Raw genomic sequence first — 20,712 nt, forward strand, 5'->3', positions numbered from 1 at the left:
TTGTTAAAATGCAGATTCTGAATTGGTAGGTCTGGAGTGGGCCCCAGTGAGGCTGATGTTGCTAGTCTGTAGCAATTTGCCTGTTACAAGGTTCTAGAAACCAGTCACCCATCAGAATCACTTGGAGGGCTTGTGAAGACAGATTGCTGGATCCCACCCAGAGTCTCTGATTCAGTAAGTCTGGGGTAAGGCTTGAGAACATGCATTTCTAACAAGTTCCCAGGTGATTATACTGAAGGTCGGAACCACACTTTGAGAACCACTGTTCTTGAAGATTCTAATTGTGACCCATGGCTTTGGCCCTTTGTGGAATTTAGTGTGTGTCCCCACTGCTGGAGGTTTGCTTCTTTAGTTTAGAGTCGTTTCTTTGCTCCCAGAATTGCCTGGGAGGGGCTATTCATTCTTCTTTGAGTTTAGCTTATCTTTGTTATCAATGAAGTGTGAATTTCAGATCTTACTATTTTGGTGAGATTTGCAGGGAAGAGGTTACCTGTACCCCTGCTGGCCCTGGGGGCTTACTCTTCTTGATCACTCACCGTGTGCCAGGCCTGGCCTTGGGCCCTTTGCAGGCTTTATCACTCACTCCCCACCAGGGGGTATTCTTGTCTCCCGCTGACTGGTGAGGCAGGGAGGTCAGTCACTTGCCCACGGTGAAGCCTGGCCTGTGTCCTTTACGCCCCAGTGTCTCCCTGGAAGTTCTCCAATGTTACCCTCTGCTCTCTCGGAAGGGACAGCTTTTGACTTAGCGTCATACTTCTGGGGAGTGGATGTTCACAAGCAGCTTGTTCGACCAAGTTCTCGCAGACTCTCCTGCCCTCCCTTAGCAGTGGGCACAGCTTCAACACTTGGGGCTGCTTCCTGTTCACTGCCAGGTAGATCTGGTTACCCCCGTGTCTGTCTCACCTCCTTACTGGGAGGGTGTGAGTGCCAGTGCAGGGCCTGCCTCCTCCCACCCCCGTTCAGCCTCGGGCTGAGGGCCCTGGGCCAGCCTCCCTCACCACCCCCCAGAGGGAATCAGATGACATCTCAGACCCTCTCCCTAGGAAAACGTGTGTATGCGTGTGTCTGTGCACGCAACGTCAGGAGCCTAAGATCCCCAAACTCTCAGTTCCCCTTCCTTTGGCCACCACGTGCTCCACATGCTCCCCTGGGCTCCTCACTCAATGTTTCCACTCCACCCTTAACCACAGCACGCACAGCACCCCGCACCCCCAGGCACCGGGTCTCATGGTCAGTGGGGCACTCGTGGGCTCGTGGTAATCAATCTGGAGGTCACCTTTGAGGGTGGAGGAGGCGTCTTCTTCACCTTTGCATGAAGCTCACAGCATCGATTCCCTTACTAGGGACAGGTGCCCCGTGGCACAGGCCTCAGCCCAGGACACCCTGTAATGGTTCCTGAGTGGTCAAGGGAGTGAGGGGCATCAAGCGAGGGAGAACGTGAGCAGGGGAACCCAGGGGACGCTGGGCAGGGAGAGGGATGGACAGTGGCCTACTGGGCTGACCGTGCCCATCTAGTCCCACCAGGGTCCCCAAGACACCAGACCACCAAGGAGACCCAAGGCAGGAGGTCACTGGTACCCTGCAGTGAAGGAGGGTGGGCCGGGTCAGGGCAGAGGCTTTGATGGGACGCAATCCCCTCTTCTCACTTCCTGTTCAGGGCTCTCACCATCCTTGCCCAGATTCCCTACTTCCTTGATGCCCCCCCACTGCCCGCTCACCAGATCTCTGAAAGCCCACCATCAAGGGATATGAGCTGGGGCAGGAAACACACAGCAGCTGCTTCTTGGACTGCTTTATTTCAGGGCAGGGTGGGGCTTAGGCCTGCTGTGCCTGCAGCTGTGCCCGTATCTGGGCAATCTGCCAGTCGACACTGGAGCGTGCTGTGCCCCCAAGGGCAGTGTACTGCTCCACACTGTGCCCATAGTCCCACACGTGGCTCACGTCAGCTGAGAACAGGGGGCTGCGAGGAAAGGAGGAGCTGGGCCCAAGCCACCGCCCACCTCCCATGCACCCAGGGCCGCCCCCTGGGAGGCAGCAGAAGGAAGGGACTGGGACACACCTGATGGTCTGTAGCTCCTGCAGTGACAGCTGGTTGAGGCCAACTCCCTTGGTCTCGGCCATGAACACAGCCTTCCCAGAGGCCTCATGGGCCTGGCGGAACGGCATCTGGGGGCACCAGGGGTGCTGACAATGGCTTCCTCCACTCCCTCTCCTGCCCAGGGTACCTGCGCCCCCTACCGAAACCCCCTATCCCTGGCCTAGGGGTCATAAGTGCCCCTTACCCCTCCACGCCAGCCATCCCCATACTCACCCCTTTGCGGACCAAGTAGTAGGCCAGGTCCGTGGCCAGCATGTCAGCGCTGAGTGCCCCTGCCATGTTCTCACGGTCAATCTGGTGGGCACAGGTCGAGTTGTGAGCCCTGGGACCCCGGGGACTGAGGCTGCCAGTCCCCAGCCCAGGGCTGGCCCTCCTCGGCCAGGACGTCCCCTGCCTCAGGCAGATCTGTTTTTGCCCATTCTGCTCTGCCCCGTTCTCTGCTAGAACCGTCTTTTCAAAATTATTGATAATTTTTAGATGTACCACTGGTATAGCATTAGTGTTTTAGAGTCCTTATCTTTAGAGCAGTGATTGCAAACTTTAGCATGCATCAGAATCAACTTGAGGGTTTCTTAAAAAAACAAATTGTGGGGCCCCACCCCCAGAGTTTCTGATTCAGTTAGCCCACAATGGAGCTGAGAACAGTGTTTCTATCAAGTTCCTAGGTGATGCTGACGTAGCTGGTCCAGGGACCACACTTTGAGAGCCACTGCTTTAGAGAAAAATCCTGAAGTATTTAGGAATGAAATGATACGATGTTGGCAGTTTGCTTCGAAATATTGGGGGTGGGGGTTAGGGTAAAGATATAGCTGAAACAAGAATGGCCATGAGGTGATGACTGTTGGAGCCGGGTCATGATACATAGATCATTACGTATTTTCTCAACTGTTGTATATACTTGAAATTTTCCATAATAAATGATTTTTAAAAATCTGATCTGGCCAATTGATGGCACCTGAGCCCCTTTGTGTCTAATCCACATCCATCCTACTGTGGCAGCAGCAGTTTAATCCCTTTGCTGTCCCCAGGGGCAGGAACAAGCATGAACCCACCCCACCGCTAGGTTCCTGGGCCCACCCACACCCCTTGCATGCTACCCCAGAGCTTAGGGGCCTGAGGGGAGGAGGACAGGGGCTTGCCTGCAATGTAGAGATGACGCCAGTGGCCACCTGCAGAACAGCACTCATAGTGTCCGACACTTCAAACACGGCTTCCTTGTCCTCCTGGGAGGCCCATGGCAGCAGGTGAGGGCCTCACAGCCCCACTGGGAACCCTCAGCACCCCGTGCACCCCACATGGAGTGAGAGGAGATTGGCTGGGTACCCAGGACAGGAGCATGCATTGGCTAGGTACCCAGGACGGGAGGTGGCCACTCTGTGGGGCCCCTGCTTGGGTGTCCCTGAGTACATGGTGCCTACACCGGGGCGTCCATCCCTCCCACCTCCAGCCACGCACCTGTAAGTCCTTGTTGTAGGTGCTGGGAAGTCCCTTGAGGGTCATCAGAAGCCCAGCACACTGAGGGAAGAGGCAGGCACAGGGGCTGAACCCTGGAGCCCATCCTGGAAGTGCCCCCAGGACCCGCCGGGTCAGCCCGGAGGCCTTGCCCCCACTCCCTGCCTGCTCACCCGCCCAAACACTCGCCCCGCCTTGCTCCGGATCAGCTCCAGGCTGTCTGGGTTTTTCTTCTGGGGCATCAGGCTACTTCCAGTGCTGAGGACAGAGAGGCTAGGACTGAAGGGGCTCACCACACCCCGTGGCTGATCTGCTGGCCGAGGTGTGGCAGGTCCAGCCATACTCTGTCCAGGCCTGGCCAACGGGGGTGGGGCAGGGAAGAAGGAGGCCGTGCTCCTGGATGCAGAGGGGGCTCGCAGGTGGCTGCTCCCGCCTTACCTGTAGGCATCCGAGAGCTGCACAAAGTTGAATTCCTTGGTGCCATAGAGGATGAGGTCCTCGGCCATCCTGCTGAGGTGGGTCATGCACAGTGAAGCCCAGAATAGGAACTCAGCTTGGGGTAAAGGGAGGGGAGAGCAGGTTCTCAGTCACCAGATCCAGTCTGTAGATGATCCAGGTGGACCATACGGGGGTGTTGGAAGAGGCTAGAGAGAAGCAGGGCCTGGGGGACAGGGTTGGGGTATAGGGCAGGGGACTGGCCCTGGAGGACAAGTGGGCCCACCCCCACGACTCACCCACAAAGTCTCGCTCACTGGTAGCATCCATGCTATTGAGAGTGATGGCCCCAAAGTTCAGTTCTGGGGGGGTGGGGGAAAAAGAGATGGCAGCGGGGCTTGGGTTGGAGGGCCAGGACCTCTGCTCCCACCCAGGTGGTCCAGCCACCTCCCCCTGGACCCCCTCTCAGGGTGGATTCCAGAGGGAGGCAGGAGCCTGACTGTCCCCAGTGCCAAGCACCCCTACCACAGGGCACCCCTCGCCTCTTTAGGCCTAAGAACTCATGGGTAATAAACAAAGGTTTCAACTAGAGGAGCGTCAGGCCCCTGCCCCCTTCAAGTGTGTGTCTGTGGGCCCCTGGGGTGCTGAAGGTGACTCTCCCCAGGGAGGAAGGGCAGGTGCCTCACCTGCTCGGAGGAGCTCCCGGTCCACACCCAGAGGATTGCCCGCAATGGCCCCGCTGCAGGGACAGAGGAGCAGAGGGACCAGGGCTCCCTGCAGGCAGGCCCAGCACAGACCATGCCCACACCAACCACACAGAACCAAGGCTGGAGCTGCGGCCTGGAGCTCAGCCCCCTCCCTGGCCTGGTCGCCTCAGGCTGCGGCAGCCAGCTGGGCTTGCCAGGGGCCCTGCTCTGACATGCCCGCTAGCTTGGCTGCCCACTCACATCTCCCCAACTGAGAGCTGAGGGGCCATGCAGGGTCTTCCCCGCAGCCCACGCAGGAAGAACCCTGGACAAGGAAGTGGTTGCAGGTTACCTGGGTTTCTGTCTGCCTCTGTCATTCCTTACTCCTCCTCCTTCCAGCCACCTTTCCTGTTAATCCCCAAGGCTGCCTGACTGCAGTGACAACCCCCACCCCAGACCCTCTGAGGGCCTTGCTCACCTCCCCAGGGGCAGGACATTGATCCGCTTCTGCACCTCCAGCAGCCTCTCAGAGTCTCGAGTCAGGGCCACCGCGTGGCTGTGGGAAGGCAGGGGGGTCACAGCGGCTTGCAGCCCTCCCCTCTGTCAGGGCTTCTCTCAGGGACCTCTTACCTCAGGATCCAGTGGCTCCAGCGGATGGGCTGAGCCCTCTGCAGGTGCGTGTACCCAGGGAAGAGGATGTCACGCTCCCTGTGGGGGAAGAGGAGGGGCAGGGGCCTGAGGGGCTGGGGAGAGGCAAGGGCTTGGGTGGAGGCTTGGGGCAGGGAGGGGGTCCTGCCTCGGGACCCTATAGACCAGGCCACGCCAGGGAGTGTCAAGGCAGGCCCACCAAGGATCTGCCTGCATTAGGGACCAGGCATGGGGACAAGCGCATCATAAGGGAAGAGACGGCAGGTGAAGCAAAGTGATCCAAGGCCAGGCCAAGGCCCTGGGGCCTTCAAGGGTTGAGGCTTTGGCCAGGCCTGAGTGTGGATTCTACCCTGAGCCTGGGCCTCCGCAAGTTGACAGCAGACATGGCTGCGAGGGTTGGAGCAGGGGAGGACTGCAGGGTGGATCTCACTGTCACCTGGTAGTGGGCAGGCTGAGCCTGTGAGTGCGTGAGATGCCCCTGGGGACCCAGAAATAGCTAGGGGCACTTCAAAAGTAGGCTGGCGTACCCGAAAAGGCAGGTGGGGGCACAGGCAAAGCTGTTGTGGTGATTTTTTTTTTTTTAATATATAATTTGCATACCATACAATTTACCCATTTAAAGCATACAATTCACTTTAGTGTACAACCTATCACCACAATCAATTTTAGAACATTTTCATCACCCTAAAAAGAAACCTCATACTCATTAGCTCCCCCTTTGTTTTCCCCCAGGTGGCTGAGGACTGTGAACAGGGGTCAGAGGGAGCTGAGGAAGAGGAGGGGAAGCCAGGTCATCAGGGAAGCCAAAGCTTGGGACAAGGCAGATGGGCAGCCTCTGGCTCTGGTCTTTGCCAGTCATGCTGGGTGTGGGGTGTGGGGTATAAGATGGGGTGGGGGACACAGGGAGGCTGACGAGTGAGTCTTTGGCTGCCCCCTTTCCTTGGGCCTCTGGGCATTTGCCCAGGGCCTCAGCCTCCTGAGCACATCCTCAAAGGGCTCTAAGGGTGAGCTTTCCCTGCCCACCAGGCTAGGCTGGCATGGGGTTAGGGGAGGCTGCAAGGAATGATCCACTTCCGGCTGCTCTATCTCTCAGTCCAGGAGTTCTGGGACCCCCTGTACCTCTGAGCCTGGCTCCCCCATGCCATCCACCCCGGCCACCTAGGCCTGGGGTTCAGGCTGCCTGCCTCAGAGGAGAGGAGACCCTAGCTGCCCTCACGTCCCTCTCTGCCTCCTGGGTGTGCCTGAGGGACTCACGCCTCTGCCCGATCCACCATGGTTTTGATGAGCTGCCGAAGGAGAGCAGAGAGTGTCGAGCAGGTCTGCCGCATCCACAGCCTGAGATCTGTGACCACCTGCAGGGCAGAGGGGGCAGTTCACAGGGAGGCAGGACCCCTGCCTAGCCCTAACCCCACTGCCTGGGCTCTCGAGGTTGGGGAGGCTCGGGGAAGGGGGGTGGGAGGCACCTGGTCGTTTCGACTTCGTCCTGTGTGCAGCTTCCCTGCAGTCTCACCGATAAGCTCCTGGGGATGGAGAGAGGCATGGGATCAGGGTCTGTCTGCTCACACCCCAGTGGGGTCAGCCCAGGCAGGGTGGGGTTCCTTACCAGGCCTCCAGCCTGGGGTCCCACCTGCACTCCACCAATGATGAAAGGGACCAGAATGGTGGGGCTTAGACTCAGAGTGGCCCAGGACAAGGCAGAGAGGGGAGGCTGGAGAGACAGGGGCATACCTCCCTTACCAGGGAGGTGACATACCTTCAGCCGCCGCTCATTGGCTGTGTGGATGTCCTCATCATTGGGATTTAGTTTGAAGGTGCCCTGGGCCCATTCCTCGGCCACCTGCAGCAGATGGCAGCAGGGGTCAGACAGGCAGGCACTGTGTGGCCTGGTCCCTCCCTCACCCTGATCACTGATCTGCACAGAAGCTGAGTCCTAGGAGGGACCTGTGGGAGGGGATGGCACAGCCCCTACCCTCAAGGGAGCATCTCAGGGCCAGCACCTCTTTGCTGAGGAACCAGGCCATGGGGGCCATTAAAGGGTGAAGAGAGACAGTGACCGTGGCATTTGGTTAAACAGAGCCTCCCTGGGCATACGCCCAGCTCACGTGCCCAGGCATGTAATTACAACAGGGGAAATGCCAGGTTTGGGGCTCACACTGTCATCTGGGCTCGGGGATGTGATGGTCACATGAGGGTCAAGGATGGGGCGTGGGGGGTGGGGAATACCTTGTCCAGGCCGCGGAGTATCTGGTCTGTCTCTGCCTTGGTGAGGAGCCCCGCCTTCTCCAGGCCCCTGCTGTAGGCCTTGCTGCCCTGCACGTCCACCTCCCACAGGTGTCGGTCGTACGCGATGGATGAGTTGAACTTCTCCATGATGGGGTCCACCGAGCCCACAAACCGGCCACCCCACAGCTTCCCACTCTGGCCAGGAGAGCAGGAGCAATTATTCTCCCCAGACTCAAGAATGGTGCCTTTCACAAAGGGCCCTCAGGAAAGTTCTCATGTCTAATGGTGGCAGGGGCCAGTGGGCAGGATTTTTCCCACTGGACAGAAGAGGAAACTGAGGCTCAGAGCAGGTCGGGAACTTGCCCAGCAACACCCAAGAGAGAGTGCGGGGAGGCAGCTGGGCTGGGGTTAGGGTTCTTTCCCAGCACCTGGCACTCCCCCAAGGAGGTGGTGGCAGGGTCCAAGGCACCGCTGGGACCCCAGCAGAGCTTCCACGACTTTCCCTGTGACTGCTCAAGGAGGGAAGTTGCTCTGGAACTCAGAGTTTTAATCCAGCTCTGATGTACCAGTGATAATCATCATCATAATGGCTATCATGGCTGCCTCCTCACTGCAGGCCAGGCACCATCCTCACTGCTTGGTGTGCCCTGACAGCAGCTCTCCGAGGCTGGGATCACTGCTGTCCTGCAGGGGAGGGAACCGAGGCGCAGAGCAGCTGTGTAGCTCATCCTCACTGCAGGGGTAGGGCCAGGGCTGGAGCCCAGAATTCTGAAGTGGAAGTCCATGCTCTCAACCCCACATCCCACCAGGGCCTCTCTGTTCTGCTTTGCTGTCCTGGACTTTGGCTTCAAGGCCTCAAGGGGAGTGAAAAGGCACTTCCCCAGCAGGCTGGTGTTCTCCAGTACTCTCTCACCCACTAAGAAGCCAACCCCCATGACTCCTTTGGCTCTGGAGAGAACCCCGACAAGCCCTTGTTACACTGGCCTTCTGGAAGGTCACCAGCTGACCTTCTGCCTTCCCCCGCCCCCCAGGCACCAAGGGCAGAGGGATGGGACAGAGGCACCTATGTTTTGAAAGAGGGCATAGGCCAGGACAGGGGGCAGATGAGGGGGTGACAAAACACCTGGGGAGCAGTCCAGGAACCCTGAGCACCAAGGGCTGGGAGGAGAGTGTGCTGGGGTTGAGGTAGGTGTGTTACTTCACTGGCATCTTTTCTGTGGTGTGGATGTACTCTGGCCGTGGGGGACATATGTCCTCCTCTGTCCCCCTGCAATGCTCTGGACCTCTGTTAGCTACCTGACCTTGGGCATGTGACATAACATCTCTAACCTCAAGTTTCCTCTCTATAGAACAGGTAGAATACTATAGAGGCATCTGATAGGGCTGTCATGGGCACTCCATTAGATAATATTTGTAAAGTGCATAGCAAAAGGCCTGGCACCCAGTAAGGACCCGGGAAATGCTGGTTATTACTAAGGAGGGACTGAGGGCCCCCCAGGCCAGGGTGTGCCTTCACTTCACTCCTGGTTCTGGGTGCAACCTCGGGGGCCTCAGCCCTGCTCTGGCCCTGCCTGGACAGCCCTGGCTGCCAGAAGACTCTGCTCTAAAGAAGCAGCCCCCCACCCCCGCTCCCCTCGGCCCTTCGAGCTGGGTCTGCCCCTTTCCCCTCTGCTGCTGGGCCAAACCTGGCTCCCCACCCAAGCCCCAGATGGGGTGCTGGTCCTACCACTGGATCAGGAGCCAGCCTGCCCCTGGGCTTGGGACCTGGCACTGCCTCCCCAGCTGCTGCCCTGGGCCTCCCTACCTGGGTTGTTAGTAATAACTATTTAACAGGCGGGGCCGCGGCCAAACCAATTAGTGCCAACCCACAGGCTGGCCTAGGGCCAGCAGAGTTGCCTGGAGCTCTGGTCTCGTGAAGGCAGCCCACTCTGCTCCAGGACCAAGCCAAACCCTCTGGCAGGCTTAAGGACCCCAGGAGGAAGTCAGAGCCAGGTGCCTCCACCTGGGCCACTGAGGGAACAGAGGTGGCCCAGTTGTGGTGAGAGAGGGCACAGCTCCAAGTCAGGACCTATCTGGCTATAATGACCCCTTTGAGGCAAGGGGCAGGAGCACTGAGTTGGGCTCGGATAAAGAAGCAACAGCCAATTTAGATCACACAAGGGCAATACCAGCATTGGTTGTGTTACCATCATTGGCTGGCATTTATTGAGCCCTGCAGTGGCTTGGCCCTGTGCTAGGCTGTTTCTCAGCCCTACACCCTCCCGGGAGGTGAGCACTGTTATCCCTATTTTACAAGAGAGATCGAGAAGCTTTGGTTTGAAAACCAAGTCTGTTTGGCTCCAAAGTCCAAGCCCTGCCCCCTGCCAAGCCACCATGGCCCAGAGGATGCAGGGAGGCATTCTGATCCCATTTATTCAGCTGGACAAACTGAGGCCCAGAGAGAAGAAGCAATGTGCCAGCCAGTAAAGGCCAGGAGGGACTGGAACTGAGACCTCCTGCTTCCCAGGCCCTGGGCTTCCTCCATCAGCATCAGGCAAATGGCCCCTTTTACCTGAAGGGTTCAAAGCAATGATGCTGTGACCCTACCAGTACCTGACGGAGGGAGGGAGGCAGCTATTATCCCATTTGCCAGATAATACAGCTGAGGCCCCAGCAGGAAGCCTGGGACTCCTGCCACCCGGTGCTCAGAAAGGGACCTGGGAGTCCCTGACCCTAAAGATAAGAGGCTAGTGAGACAGAAAGTGACCAGGCACTGGGGTTGCCTGGCCACAGACTACAGAACAGTTTTAGGGCTGAGCTTTATCGAATCCACAGGGACAATGGCTGTGGACCAAGGGGCCCGGTGCAGAGCGGGAACCGACAAGTGACTTGGATGGGCGGGCCCTGTCCTGGGCGGGCAGGCAAGGAGCTCGGTCCCGGGGAAGGGGTCATCCTCCCCCCAGCACTGTGGGTTGGTGGGTTTGTCTCACAGACTGCCTGGGAGCGCCGAAGGTGGGGTGGGGGTGGGAGTGGAGTGGGAGGAATGGGGAGACGACGATGGAGACTCCGGTGAGCCCTAATAGAAGTCTCTCCCCGGCTCTGGCAGGTGCGCTCGGAGATGCCTGCCGCCTGGGGCCAGCGAGAGTAATTACCAGGAGGGCGGCGGGCGGCAGGTCTGGCACCGGGAGATCCCGAGCGCAGGTCACGCCCTCGGCCGGCCCCAAGGGCGCCCCTCCCCCGCGCGTTTGGCGGCTCGGAGGACAGGGTCCCCGAGGTCCCACTCACCTCCGATGCCATACTGGGCGGTTCCTCGTCGTCGGGTGCCTCAGTTCTCCGGGTCTGGAAGACAAGACACGGGACTGACGACCTCCTAGGCTCGCTGGGTCCCCCGGGCGGGCCAGCCCCGGGCTCCGGCACTGCGAGGGCACAGCACCAGCCGAGCGCAGCCCAGGGAAGCGGACACGGGCAGGGCCCAGCGCGCACGCGACGGTCCTCGGCGTCTCCGCTCCCGCGCGTCCCAGGCGTCCCGCGCACTCACCTCCGCCAGGCTGCGCCGCGCGTCCCACGCCAGCCACTCCGCCGGGCTTTTCTGGCCCGGATGGCCTCAGCGGCGGCCCCGCCCTGTCCCCACCTCCCGGCAGCGGCCGCGCCAATCCGAGGAGGCACTGGCGAGGTGGGCGTTACCTCCGTCCTCCAATCCCGGCTTTGGGCGGAGCCGCCCCGGGGCGGTGAGGGCGGTGCCCCGGGCGTCTGCGCTCAAGTCAGCAGACGGGCCGCGGTGGACATCCCGCTGGGAAGTAGTCGATGACACCAGGTGGGACCTGGCGGGCACACAAAATATATGCAAATAAAGTGGCATTCCCGTTCATTCATTCACTCAACAAACACGTGGTGGGCACCCCGAAAAGAGACACCAAGGGAAGAAGAGATGAGCATAAGAAATGACACCTGCCTTCAACAAGCTCTAACAAAGCGTGGACAGGAGCATAGGCAGTCGTCCATGTGGAGTACTCAGGGAAGAGTAAGCAATATGATTGACTGATTGATTGATTAAAGAAAAATAACAGGCTGGATTCCAGGTGCTGAGGGTACAGCAATGGACCCATTTCCTGGAGAAGCTTCTGGCGGAGATGTCCCCTGAACTGGGTCTTGGAATATGAGGGGAATTTGCTCAGCTAAGAAGAGGAGAACATTCCTGCCAGGGGAATCGCTTGCTTGGAGCACAGGAAATGGTCAGGGTTGCTACAGCAAAGAGTCAGGAGTGGGAGGGTATGGGGGAGAGGCGGAGCTGACCTGGAGAAGTAGGTTGGGGCAAGATTGGGAAGGGCCTTGAAAGCCAGAGGAGGGAGTTTGGGCTTAGTCCTATAGGTCATAGAGAGCCAACAGAGATTTTTAAATCATAAAGGTCATTTTTTAAGAACCGTGTTGAGGATGGAATGGAAAGGAGAAATGACCAACGGCTAGGATACAGTGGGTGGGCTGAAGGTTTTTAGCCCTCACTCAACTCTAAAGTGGAATTACTTGGAGTTCCCAGAGTGCATCACGCCCATTTCAGACCTTCTTAAATGCCGTTTTCTGTGCCTGAATGACCCTCCCTCATTATCTTGCTCCCTCCCATCAATATTCTAGCCAAGCATATTAATTAACTTCAGGGAGCAATTGGCTGCTGATCCAAGTGTCCAGCTCTGGGATTCCGTGGGATCCTGAGGATCAAGCAGAGTGTTTCCCTGCATTGGAAGCACTGTAGTGGTGGCTTCTGGGTCTTCTCTCCCACCAAACTATGAGCTCCTTGGGAGCAGGGCCTCATCCACCTCATCTCTGTGAACTGACCTCCAGCCCTGTCCTGGCTTCTCCCACAAAACGGCTGCAGCTGGCCACTGGGTCACTTGATGGACAGGGAAGCCGGTGAGACCAGCTGTGAGCCATGAGGTCCTGAAAACTGGAAGCTTCCCGCTGGTGTCCGAGGCCTAGTGTCCCTCCCTGGAAGATCAAGTGTGAAGGCCAGTGGCCCTCTGCAAATACGAGGAGTAGCAGGTACATGCAGGTCACATTCCTGAATATTCAGCAGCAGAGGCCAAACCATTTGGCAAAAGTATTGAGTCTGGAAAGGGAATTGAGGGAAGTGTTTGAGAGCAGGGATGTGACTGCAATACCTAGCGTGAGTAACTCACCAGTTGCCAGGCTCTGCACTAAAGCCTTCACACATCTAATCTCTTCTGTTTCTGTTACAGATGAAGAAACTGAAGCTGCAAGAGATTAGGGGTTGCAGGACATGCCCATGGAAACCCAGTTAAGAGGTGACAGGCTGCCAACATTGCACCATGTAACAGAAGACTGGCACCCCAGCAGATAGCAAGCTTGGCCTCTATGGAGACCACACTGCAGAGTTGAGGAAAGGAACTCAGGAAGAGGAGGAAGACAGAGAGGCAGCATAAAGGCTTGTGAAGAAGCGAAAAACCCAGGCAAGTCCAAGGAACCTGCAGCTGAGGCCTTGAGAATAGACACTGAAGTGGATGTGACCCTTGATTGTGAGGAAATGTCCTTGGCATTAAAGGCTCCTGGGAACAGAGTAGACAAGTTCTCTCCAAAAAGGCTGAAACATCTACACAAATCTCCAGGGAGGCTCAGAGAGGTGTGCTTGCCACTGGCCAGTCTTCCCAGCATGGGTAGGATGAGCAGGAGGAGCAGGTCATCTCTACCCATCAGGAGACCAGCTTCTGCTCTCTGCAGTCATGGAGATTGGCGGGAACGGGGTCAGAAAGGAGCTCTGAAGGATGACCATCCCAGGGCCTCACAAGGCAGTGTTCAGCACAAAGAACATTCTAGCTGCTCTTCCTTCAATCCAGAGGTCTGAGGTGGGGTCAACGTGAGAGGGAGCAAAGTTGGAAGGAAGGCTGGGCTTTGAGCCACTGTAGAGAGCAGCTACAAGAAAGCATCATTATCAGGGGTTCTCTTGCAGACAGCAGTGTGGGCCTTTGGGGTTTGGCGTCTGGGGAGAGTCCATTCCCAGGGAATTGCTAAGGGTTTTTGGCAGCCCATGGAATAGTGGCTGGGATTTGATCAAATTCTCAATCCTTGTTAAAGACAGGAGCCCAAATTCATTGCTAAGAGTAATTCTACTGTAAGAAATGCTAAGGAACTTCTTCAAGCTGAAGAGAAATGAAATCAGATGGAAGCTTGGGTCTATAAGAAAGAATAAAGAAATGGTGACTATGTATAGAAGACTTTTTTTTTTTCCTTCTTAATTTCTTTTAAACACAAGTGGCTATTTAAATTAAAAATTATTGTCAGTTTTATAATACAGGAGAAGAGGTTAATGGAATTATACATTATATGTGAAGAGGCATAATATTAATTTAGGGTAAACTGGGATAAATAAGGACTCATATTGTAATCCTTAGAGCAAATACTGAAGAAAAAAAAAAAAGTACAGGCAAAAAGCCAGTAGAGGAGATAAAATAATTACTAAAATATCCTTAATCCAAAAGAAGCAGAGACAAAAGAACAATGACAAAGGGGATGACTAGAGAAAAGAGAAAGATGGACTTAAAACTACTATATCCATAATTACATTAAATATAAGTGGGTTGAGGAGGAGCTAAGATGGCGGCATAGAGAGGAGTGGAAGACTGTTAGTCCCCCCTGGAACAAGTCATAAATGACCAAAAAACTAGTAAATAACCTGGAATAACTGTGGGGAGACAAACGTGACTGTCCACTTATCATCCACCAAACTGAATTGGGAGGAATGCCCAAGATTGCAGCATAAAATCTGTAAGTAAGAACTGCAGACCCATGCCAAGAGCCAAGAGCCAAGAGCCCCTCCCTCACAGAAGCCTCACGGTGCTAGAGAGCAGCACTCTCCAAACAAGGTAGTGGACCTCAGCCCATCTCCAACTGGGGTTTTAATGTTAACTGCTCAGTACAGACAGCAGATCCCCAACAAGCAGACAGAGGCTTTTGGTGACAACTGACCTTGGGAGAGTCGGGGGACATATCTGTCTCAGGACAGGGAGCCCAGAGGATTGGGCGCTATCTCTAGCTGACAGGTGAATCTGGGAGCTTTCTGTCCCTTTCTCTCTCTGTGGAGAAAGCCTCAGCCAGCATTTTGCAGTAAAGAAAGCCTCAGCCATTTTAAAATCAAAGCACTTTGACCAGCAGAGTCAGAGAAACAAAGAACTTATTGATATGCAGATGACCTCTCTGGAGGGGGCATAGCTTCCCAAGAGGAAAGGGAGGGGCCCAGCTCTATTGCCTGCCTTACCAGAACCAGACCTCAAAGCCTGGGGGAGGAGAGCCACGGGCCACACCCTCTTATACCAGCCGGTAACAGGCTGACAGGTGCACCTGCCAGGCAGAAAAGCACAGGTGTGTCAATCCTCTAAGAAAAACCATCAGGGAAACTGCATACTGAATATTTCCTCCTTCTGTGACCTGAGGCTGTTCTCATCTGGGAAAACCTGATTGGGGTGGCCTAGGAGGTCAGATGCCTAGACAACAGAAAACTACAACCTACACTAAGAAAAATGAAGTTATGGCCCAGTCAAAGGGACAGACATACACTTCAACTGAGGTACAGGAATTTAAACAACTAATGCTAGATCAACTTAAAAAGTTTAGAGAAGATTTGGCAAAAGAGATACAGGCTGTAAAGAAAACACTGGGTATACAGAAGGCAGAAATCGAAAGTTCAAAAAAACAACTTGCAGACTCTATGGAAATGAAAGGCACAACACGAGATGAAAGACACAATGGAAACATACAACAGCAGATCTCAAGATGCAGAAGAAAACACTCAGGAACTGGAGAACAAAACACCTGAAAGTCTACACGCAAAGGAGCAGATGGAGAAAAGAATGAAAAAATATGAGCAACGTCTCCGGGAACTTAAGGATGAAACAAAACACAAGAATGTACATATCATTGGTGTCCCAGAAGGAGAAGAGAAGGGAAAAGGGGCAGAAGCAATAATAGAGGAAATAATCAATGAAAATTTCCCATCTCTAATGAAAGACATAAAATTACAGATTCAAGAAGTGCAGCGTACTCCAAACAGAAGAGATCTGAATAGGCCTACGCCAAGACAGTTAATAATCAGATTATCAAATGTCAAAGACAAAGAGAGAATCCTGAAAATAGCAAGAGAAAAGCAATCCATCACATACAAAGGAAGCTTGATAAGACTAGTGCGGATGTCTCAGCAGAAACCATGGAGTCAAGAAGGAAGTGATGTGATATATTTAAGATATTGAAAGAGAAAAAACACCAACTAAGAATCCTATATCCAGCAAAGCTGTCCTTCAAATATGAGGGAGAGCTCAAAATATTTTCCGACAAACAGACAATGAGAGAGTTTGTGAACAAGACACCCGCCCTACAGGAAATGCTAAAGGGAGCACTACAGAGTGACAGGAGAAGACAGGAGTGTGTGGTTTGGAACACAATTTTGGGAGATGGTAGCACAAGAATGTAAGTACACTGAACAAAGGTAACTATGAATACGGTTGAGAGAGGAAGGTGGGGAGCATGTGAGACACCAGAAGAAAGGAGGAAAGATGAAGAGTGGGACTGTGTAACTTGGTGAAATCTAGAGTGTTCAACAATTGTGATAAAATGTACAAATATGTTCTTTTACGAAGGAGAACAAGCAAATGTCAACCTTGCAAGGTATTAAAAATGGGGAAACATTGGGGGAGGGATGCAATCAATGTAAACTAGAGACTGTAACTAACAGAATCATTGTATTAAGCTTCCTTTAATGTAACAAAAGCAGTATACCAAGGTAAATGCAGATAAAAGAGGGGGGATAGGGGAGGCATGTTAGACACTTGACATTGGTGTTGTCTGACTCTTTACTCTACTTTGACTTAAGGTTATTTTTCTTTTGCTGCTTCCTAGCTGTCATTTTTTTCCTCTTTCTTTTGCCTCTCTACCTTCTTTAACTCTCCCTCCTGCCTTGTGGAAGAAATGTAGATGCCCTTATATAGATAGTGGTGAAGGTGGTGAACACATAAATATGTGACCATACAGAGAACCATTGATTGTTTACTTAGGATGGAATGTATGGTGTGTGAACAAAACCATCTTAAAAAAAAAAAATGGGTTGATGACAAAACCTCGAGGCCAATATACTGAATGAAATAAGTCAGATACATAAGGACAAATATTGCAGGGTCTCACTCATAGGAACTAATTATAATATGTAAACTCATAAACATGAAATATAAGGTACCAAGATTTAGGACAAGGCTTAAGAATGGGGAGCAGTTGCTTAGTAGGAACAGAATGTTCAACTAGGATGAACTTAAATGTTTGGAAATGAACAGAGGTGTCAGTAGCAAGACGTGAGAATAACTAACAGTGCCTAATGGTACGTGAATGAGGTGGAAAGGGCAAGCTCAGAGTCACATATGTCACCAGAAGGAGAATGTATAAAACTGAATCCTATGGTGGGCAATGTCCATGATTAACTGTACAAATATTAGAAATCTCTTCCATGAACCAGAACAAATGTATGACAATACAATTTGATGTTAATAATAGAGGGGCATATAGGGAAGAAATATATCCCTATTGCAAACTATATATTACAGTTAGTAGTATTTCAATGTTCTTTCATAAACAGTAACAAATGTACTATACCAACACTATGAGTCAACAATTGAGGGGGTTGGTTAGGGATATGGGAGGATTTGAGTTTCCTTTTCTTTTTTTTTTTTTTTTTTTCTTTTTTCATCTTTCACTTTTTTTGTTGTCTGGAGTAGTGAAAAGACTCTAAAAATTGAACAAAAATTAAGTATGGTGATGGATGCACAGCTGTATGAGGGTACCAGGGGCAACTAATTGTATACTTTGGATCTTTGAATAATTGTATGGTATCTGAACAATCTCAATAAAAAAATACAAGTGGGTTAAACATTCTAAGTAAAGGTAGAGATTGTAGGACTGCATTACAAAGCAAGATCCTAGTATATGCTGTTTATAAGACGTCCACTTAAAATACAAAGACCTAGACAAGTTAAAAGTAAAGGATGGGAAAAGGTTTACCATACAAACACTAATCATAAGAAATCTGGAGTGGCTATATTCATGTAAGACAAAGTAAACTTTATAGCAACAAATATTACCAGAGGTAAAGATCATCACTAAATAATGTTAAAGGGTCAATTTATCAACAAGATTTGACAATCCTAAATGGGTATGCTCCAAATAGCATAGCTTCAAAATACATGAAGTAAGGATTAATCAACTTGAAAGTATAAATAGGTAAATCCAAAATCATAATTGGAGATTTTAATACCCCTTTCTCTGTACTTGACAGAAGCAATACCCCCAAAAATAAAGACATACAAGATCTAAACTGTATCATCAACCAACTTGACTTAATTGACATTTATAGAACATTCCACACAACTGCAAAATAAATTAATATTATCTTTTGCAAACAGCAGAATGATGACAATATTTTTTGTATTTAAAAATGACCCTTTAAAACATATATTACAGTACATATATACCATGGAATGTATCTCAGCAATAAAAATAAGCAAACTATTGATACATGCAACAGCTTGGATGAATCTCCAGGAAATTTTGCTGAGCGAGAAAAAGCCAATCTCAAAAGGTTACAGATTGTATGATCCCACTGATAAAACATTTTTGAAATGACAAAATTTTAGAAATGGAGGACAGAGTCGTAGTTGCCAAGGATTAGGGGCAGGAGGTGGGGATTATAAAAGGACAACATGAGAGATCCTTGTCTTATTGGCACAGTTCAGTATTTTGACTGTGGTGATGGGTATATGAACCTACACAGGTGTTAAATCATACAGAACTTAGTACACACACATGCACACAAGCGCTCACAAACGAATACAAGTAAAACTGGAGAAATCTGAATACGTTCAGTGGATTGTATCAATGTCAATATCCTGGTTATGATATTATACTACAGTTTTCAGAATGTTACTATTAGGATAAATCAGGCAAAATGTAAAGGAATCTCTTTGTATTATTTCTTACAATTGCATGTGAATCTACAGTTATCTCAATAAATGCCAATAAAATTGCATTACAAAAGCCATTCATTTTCACTGTAGAAAATATCACTTTACTCTAAAAATACAAGAGAATGTGGCATTGAGGTTATATTTTTAAAAAGTTCTTATTTTTCAGTGGTACATATTGAAGAATTTCTAGGTGAAATATGATATTTGGGGGTTGGGGGTATTTGAAATACTTCTCAACAACAACATCATAAAGTTTTAAGTGGCTAAGATAGAAGATTTGCAAAATGTTGAGAGTTGTTGAAATAAGGATGTTTGAAATTTTTCAACCAAAAAAATAAAACACAGTCCCACTGTTAAAATCCTAATGAACCTGTCCATTCTCTCTCTCTCTTTCTACATGTATATACATACATAAATATGTAATGTGCTGGTTTTGATGTATTATGTCCCCCAAAATGACATGTTCTTTTTAATGCAGTCTTTTGGGGGCAGACATATTAGTGTTGATTAGGTTGGAATCCTTTAACTGAATGTTTCCATGGAGATGTGACTCAATTAACTGTGGGTGAACCCTTTGATTGGATTATTTCCATGGAGATATGGGCCCTGCTAATTCAGGGTAAGTCTTGATTTAATCACTGGAGTCCTATAAAAGAGCTCACAAACAAAAGGACCACAGAGCAGTTCAGAGAGTGACATTTTGGGGAGTAGCCAAGAGAGACATTTTGGAGATGGCCACTGAAAGCAGACTTTTGCTGACACTTTGGAAATGCTAGCCCAGAGTTTGCTCCAGAGAAGCTAAGAGAAGACAAAATGCCCAAAGAGCAACATTTTGAAGAATGCACAGGAGCTGAAAGAGGAGCTGGAACACAACCCAGGATCAGCAGATGCCAGCCACATGCCTTCCCAGCTAACAGAGGTTTTCCAGACCCCATTGGCCTTCCTTCAATGAAGATATACTCGTGTTGATGCCTTAATTTGGACATTTTCATGGCCTTCAGACAGTAAATTTGTAACCAAACAAACCCCCTTTATAAAAGCCAATTCATTTCTGGTATTTTACATAACGGCAGCATTAGCAAACCAGAACATGAATGTACATACATAACAGCTTTATTGAAATTTAATTGTCATACAATAAATACAAATATTTAAAGTGTACAATTGGATTCATTTTGACATATGTGTGTGTGTGTGTGTGTGTGTGTATTTATACATGTACACCCAGGAAACCACACCACAATCCAGATAGTAAACATATCAATATACCGAAAAGGATCATCATGCCTCTTTATAATCCCTTCTTCCTGCCTCTCTCCATCCATCCCTAAGAAACCACTGACTTGCTTTTTGGTCTGGCTTTTTTCACTCAGCATAATTATTTTAAGATTCATCCATATTGTTGCATTTATCAAGAGTTCATTCCTTTTTGTTTACTAAGTAGTTTTCCGTTGCGTGGCTATATCACAATTTGTTTATCAAAGCACCTGTTTATGAACATTTGGATTGTTTCCAGTTTTTGGGTATTACAAATAAAATATTCATGTATGAGTCTTTCCCTTGTGTAAAGGCCTAGGAGGGGAATGACTGAATCATACTGTAGGGGTATGTTTAACTTTTTTAGGAAGCTACCAAGTGGTATTTCAAAGTAGTTGTACCATTTTACTTTCCCACCAGTAGTATATTATGAGAGTTCTAATTCTATACATCTTTGTCAACACCTGATATGGCCAGTCTGTTTAATTTTAGTCATTCATATAGATGCATAGTGGTATCTTATTGTGGTTTTAATTTGCATTTCTCTAATGATGAACATCTTGTTATATGCTTATTTGCCATCTCTATGTCTTCTTTGGTGAAGTGTCAAAATTTTTGTCCTCTTTAAATTGGGTTATTTGCTTATTGTTGTTTTTGAGAGTTTTTTTATATATGTACTGGGTACAAGTCTTTTATCTGATATGTGGTTTGAAAAGTTTTTCTCCCAGTCTTCTCTTTCTCTTAACAGAATCTTTCTCAGAGCAAATTTTTTTAAATTTTTGTGAATCCTAATTTACCAACTTGTTCTTTTATAGAGTATGCTTTTTGCCTAAGCCAAGATCACAGAGGTTTTCTTCCAGTAGTTTTATACTTTCAGGTATGACATTTAGGTCTATGATCTATTTTGCCTTATTGTTTTTTATAT

General features: G+C 50.7%; 2 protein-coding genes across 3 annotated transcripts in view; one reads left to right on the forward strand and one right to left on the reverse strand.

The window, feature by feature from the left end:
- The window catches only part of LOC119517733 (CGRP receptor component), a 123,747-nt gene that overhangs the window by 43,498 nt on the left and 59,537 nt on the right, over positions 1-20,712 (forward strand). The window lies entirely within an intron of this gene.
- ASL (argininosuccinate lyase) lies at positions 1,778-11,140 on the reverse strand. Of its 2 annotated transcripts, XM_037814697.1 has the most exons (17): positions 11,060-11,140; positions 10,807-10,860; positions 7,543-7,737; positions 7,073-7,156; positions 6,783-6,839; positions 6,574-6,671; positions 5,302-5,379; positions 5,150-5,227; positions 4,672-4,724; positions 4,285-4,347; positions 3,989-4,103; positions 3,724-3,808; positions 3,554-3,613; positions 3,238-3,321; positions 2,312-2,392; positions 2,060-2,166; positions 1,816-1,960 (listed from the first exon to the last, which is right to left on the reverse strand). In XM_037814697.1, exons 2-17 carry the CDS (start codon positions 10,816-10,818, stop codon positions 1,816-1,818), a joined length of 1,395 nt encoding a protein of 464 aa, XP_037670625.1. In that variant the 5' UTR covers positions 10,819-10,860; positions 11,060-11,140. The 2 variants fall into 2 exon arrangements, with proteins under 2 accessions (XP_037670626.1, XP_037670625.1); XM_037814698.1 differs by lacking the exon at positions 11,060-11,140 and having other exon boundaries at positions 1,778-1,960; positions 10,807-10,818.

Source organism: Choloepus didactylus, chromosome 21, assembly GCF_015220235.1.
Source record: "Choloepus didactylus isolate mChoDid1 chromosome 21, mChoDid1.pri, whole genome shotgun sequence".
In the NCBI taxonomy this organism is placed as follows: domain Eukaryota; kingdom Metazoa; phylum Chordata; class Mammalia; order Pilosa; family Megalonychidae; genus Choloepus; species Choloepus didactylus.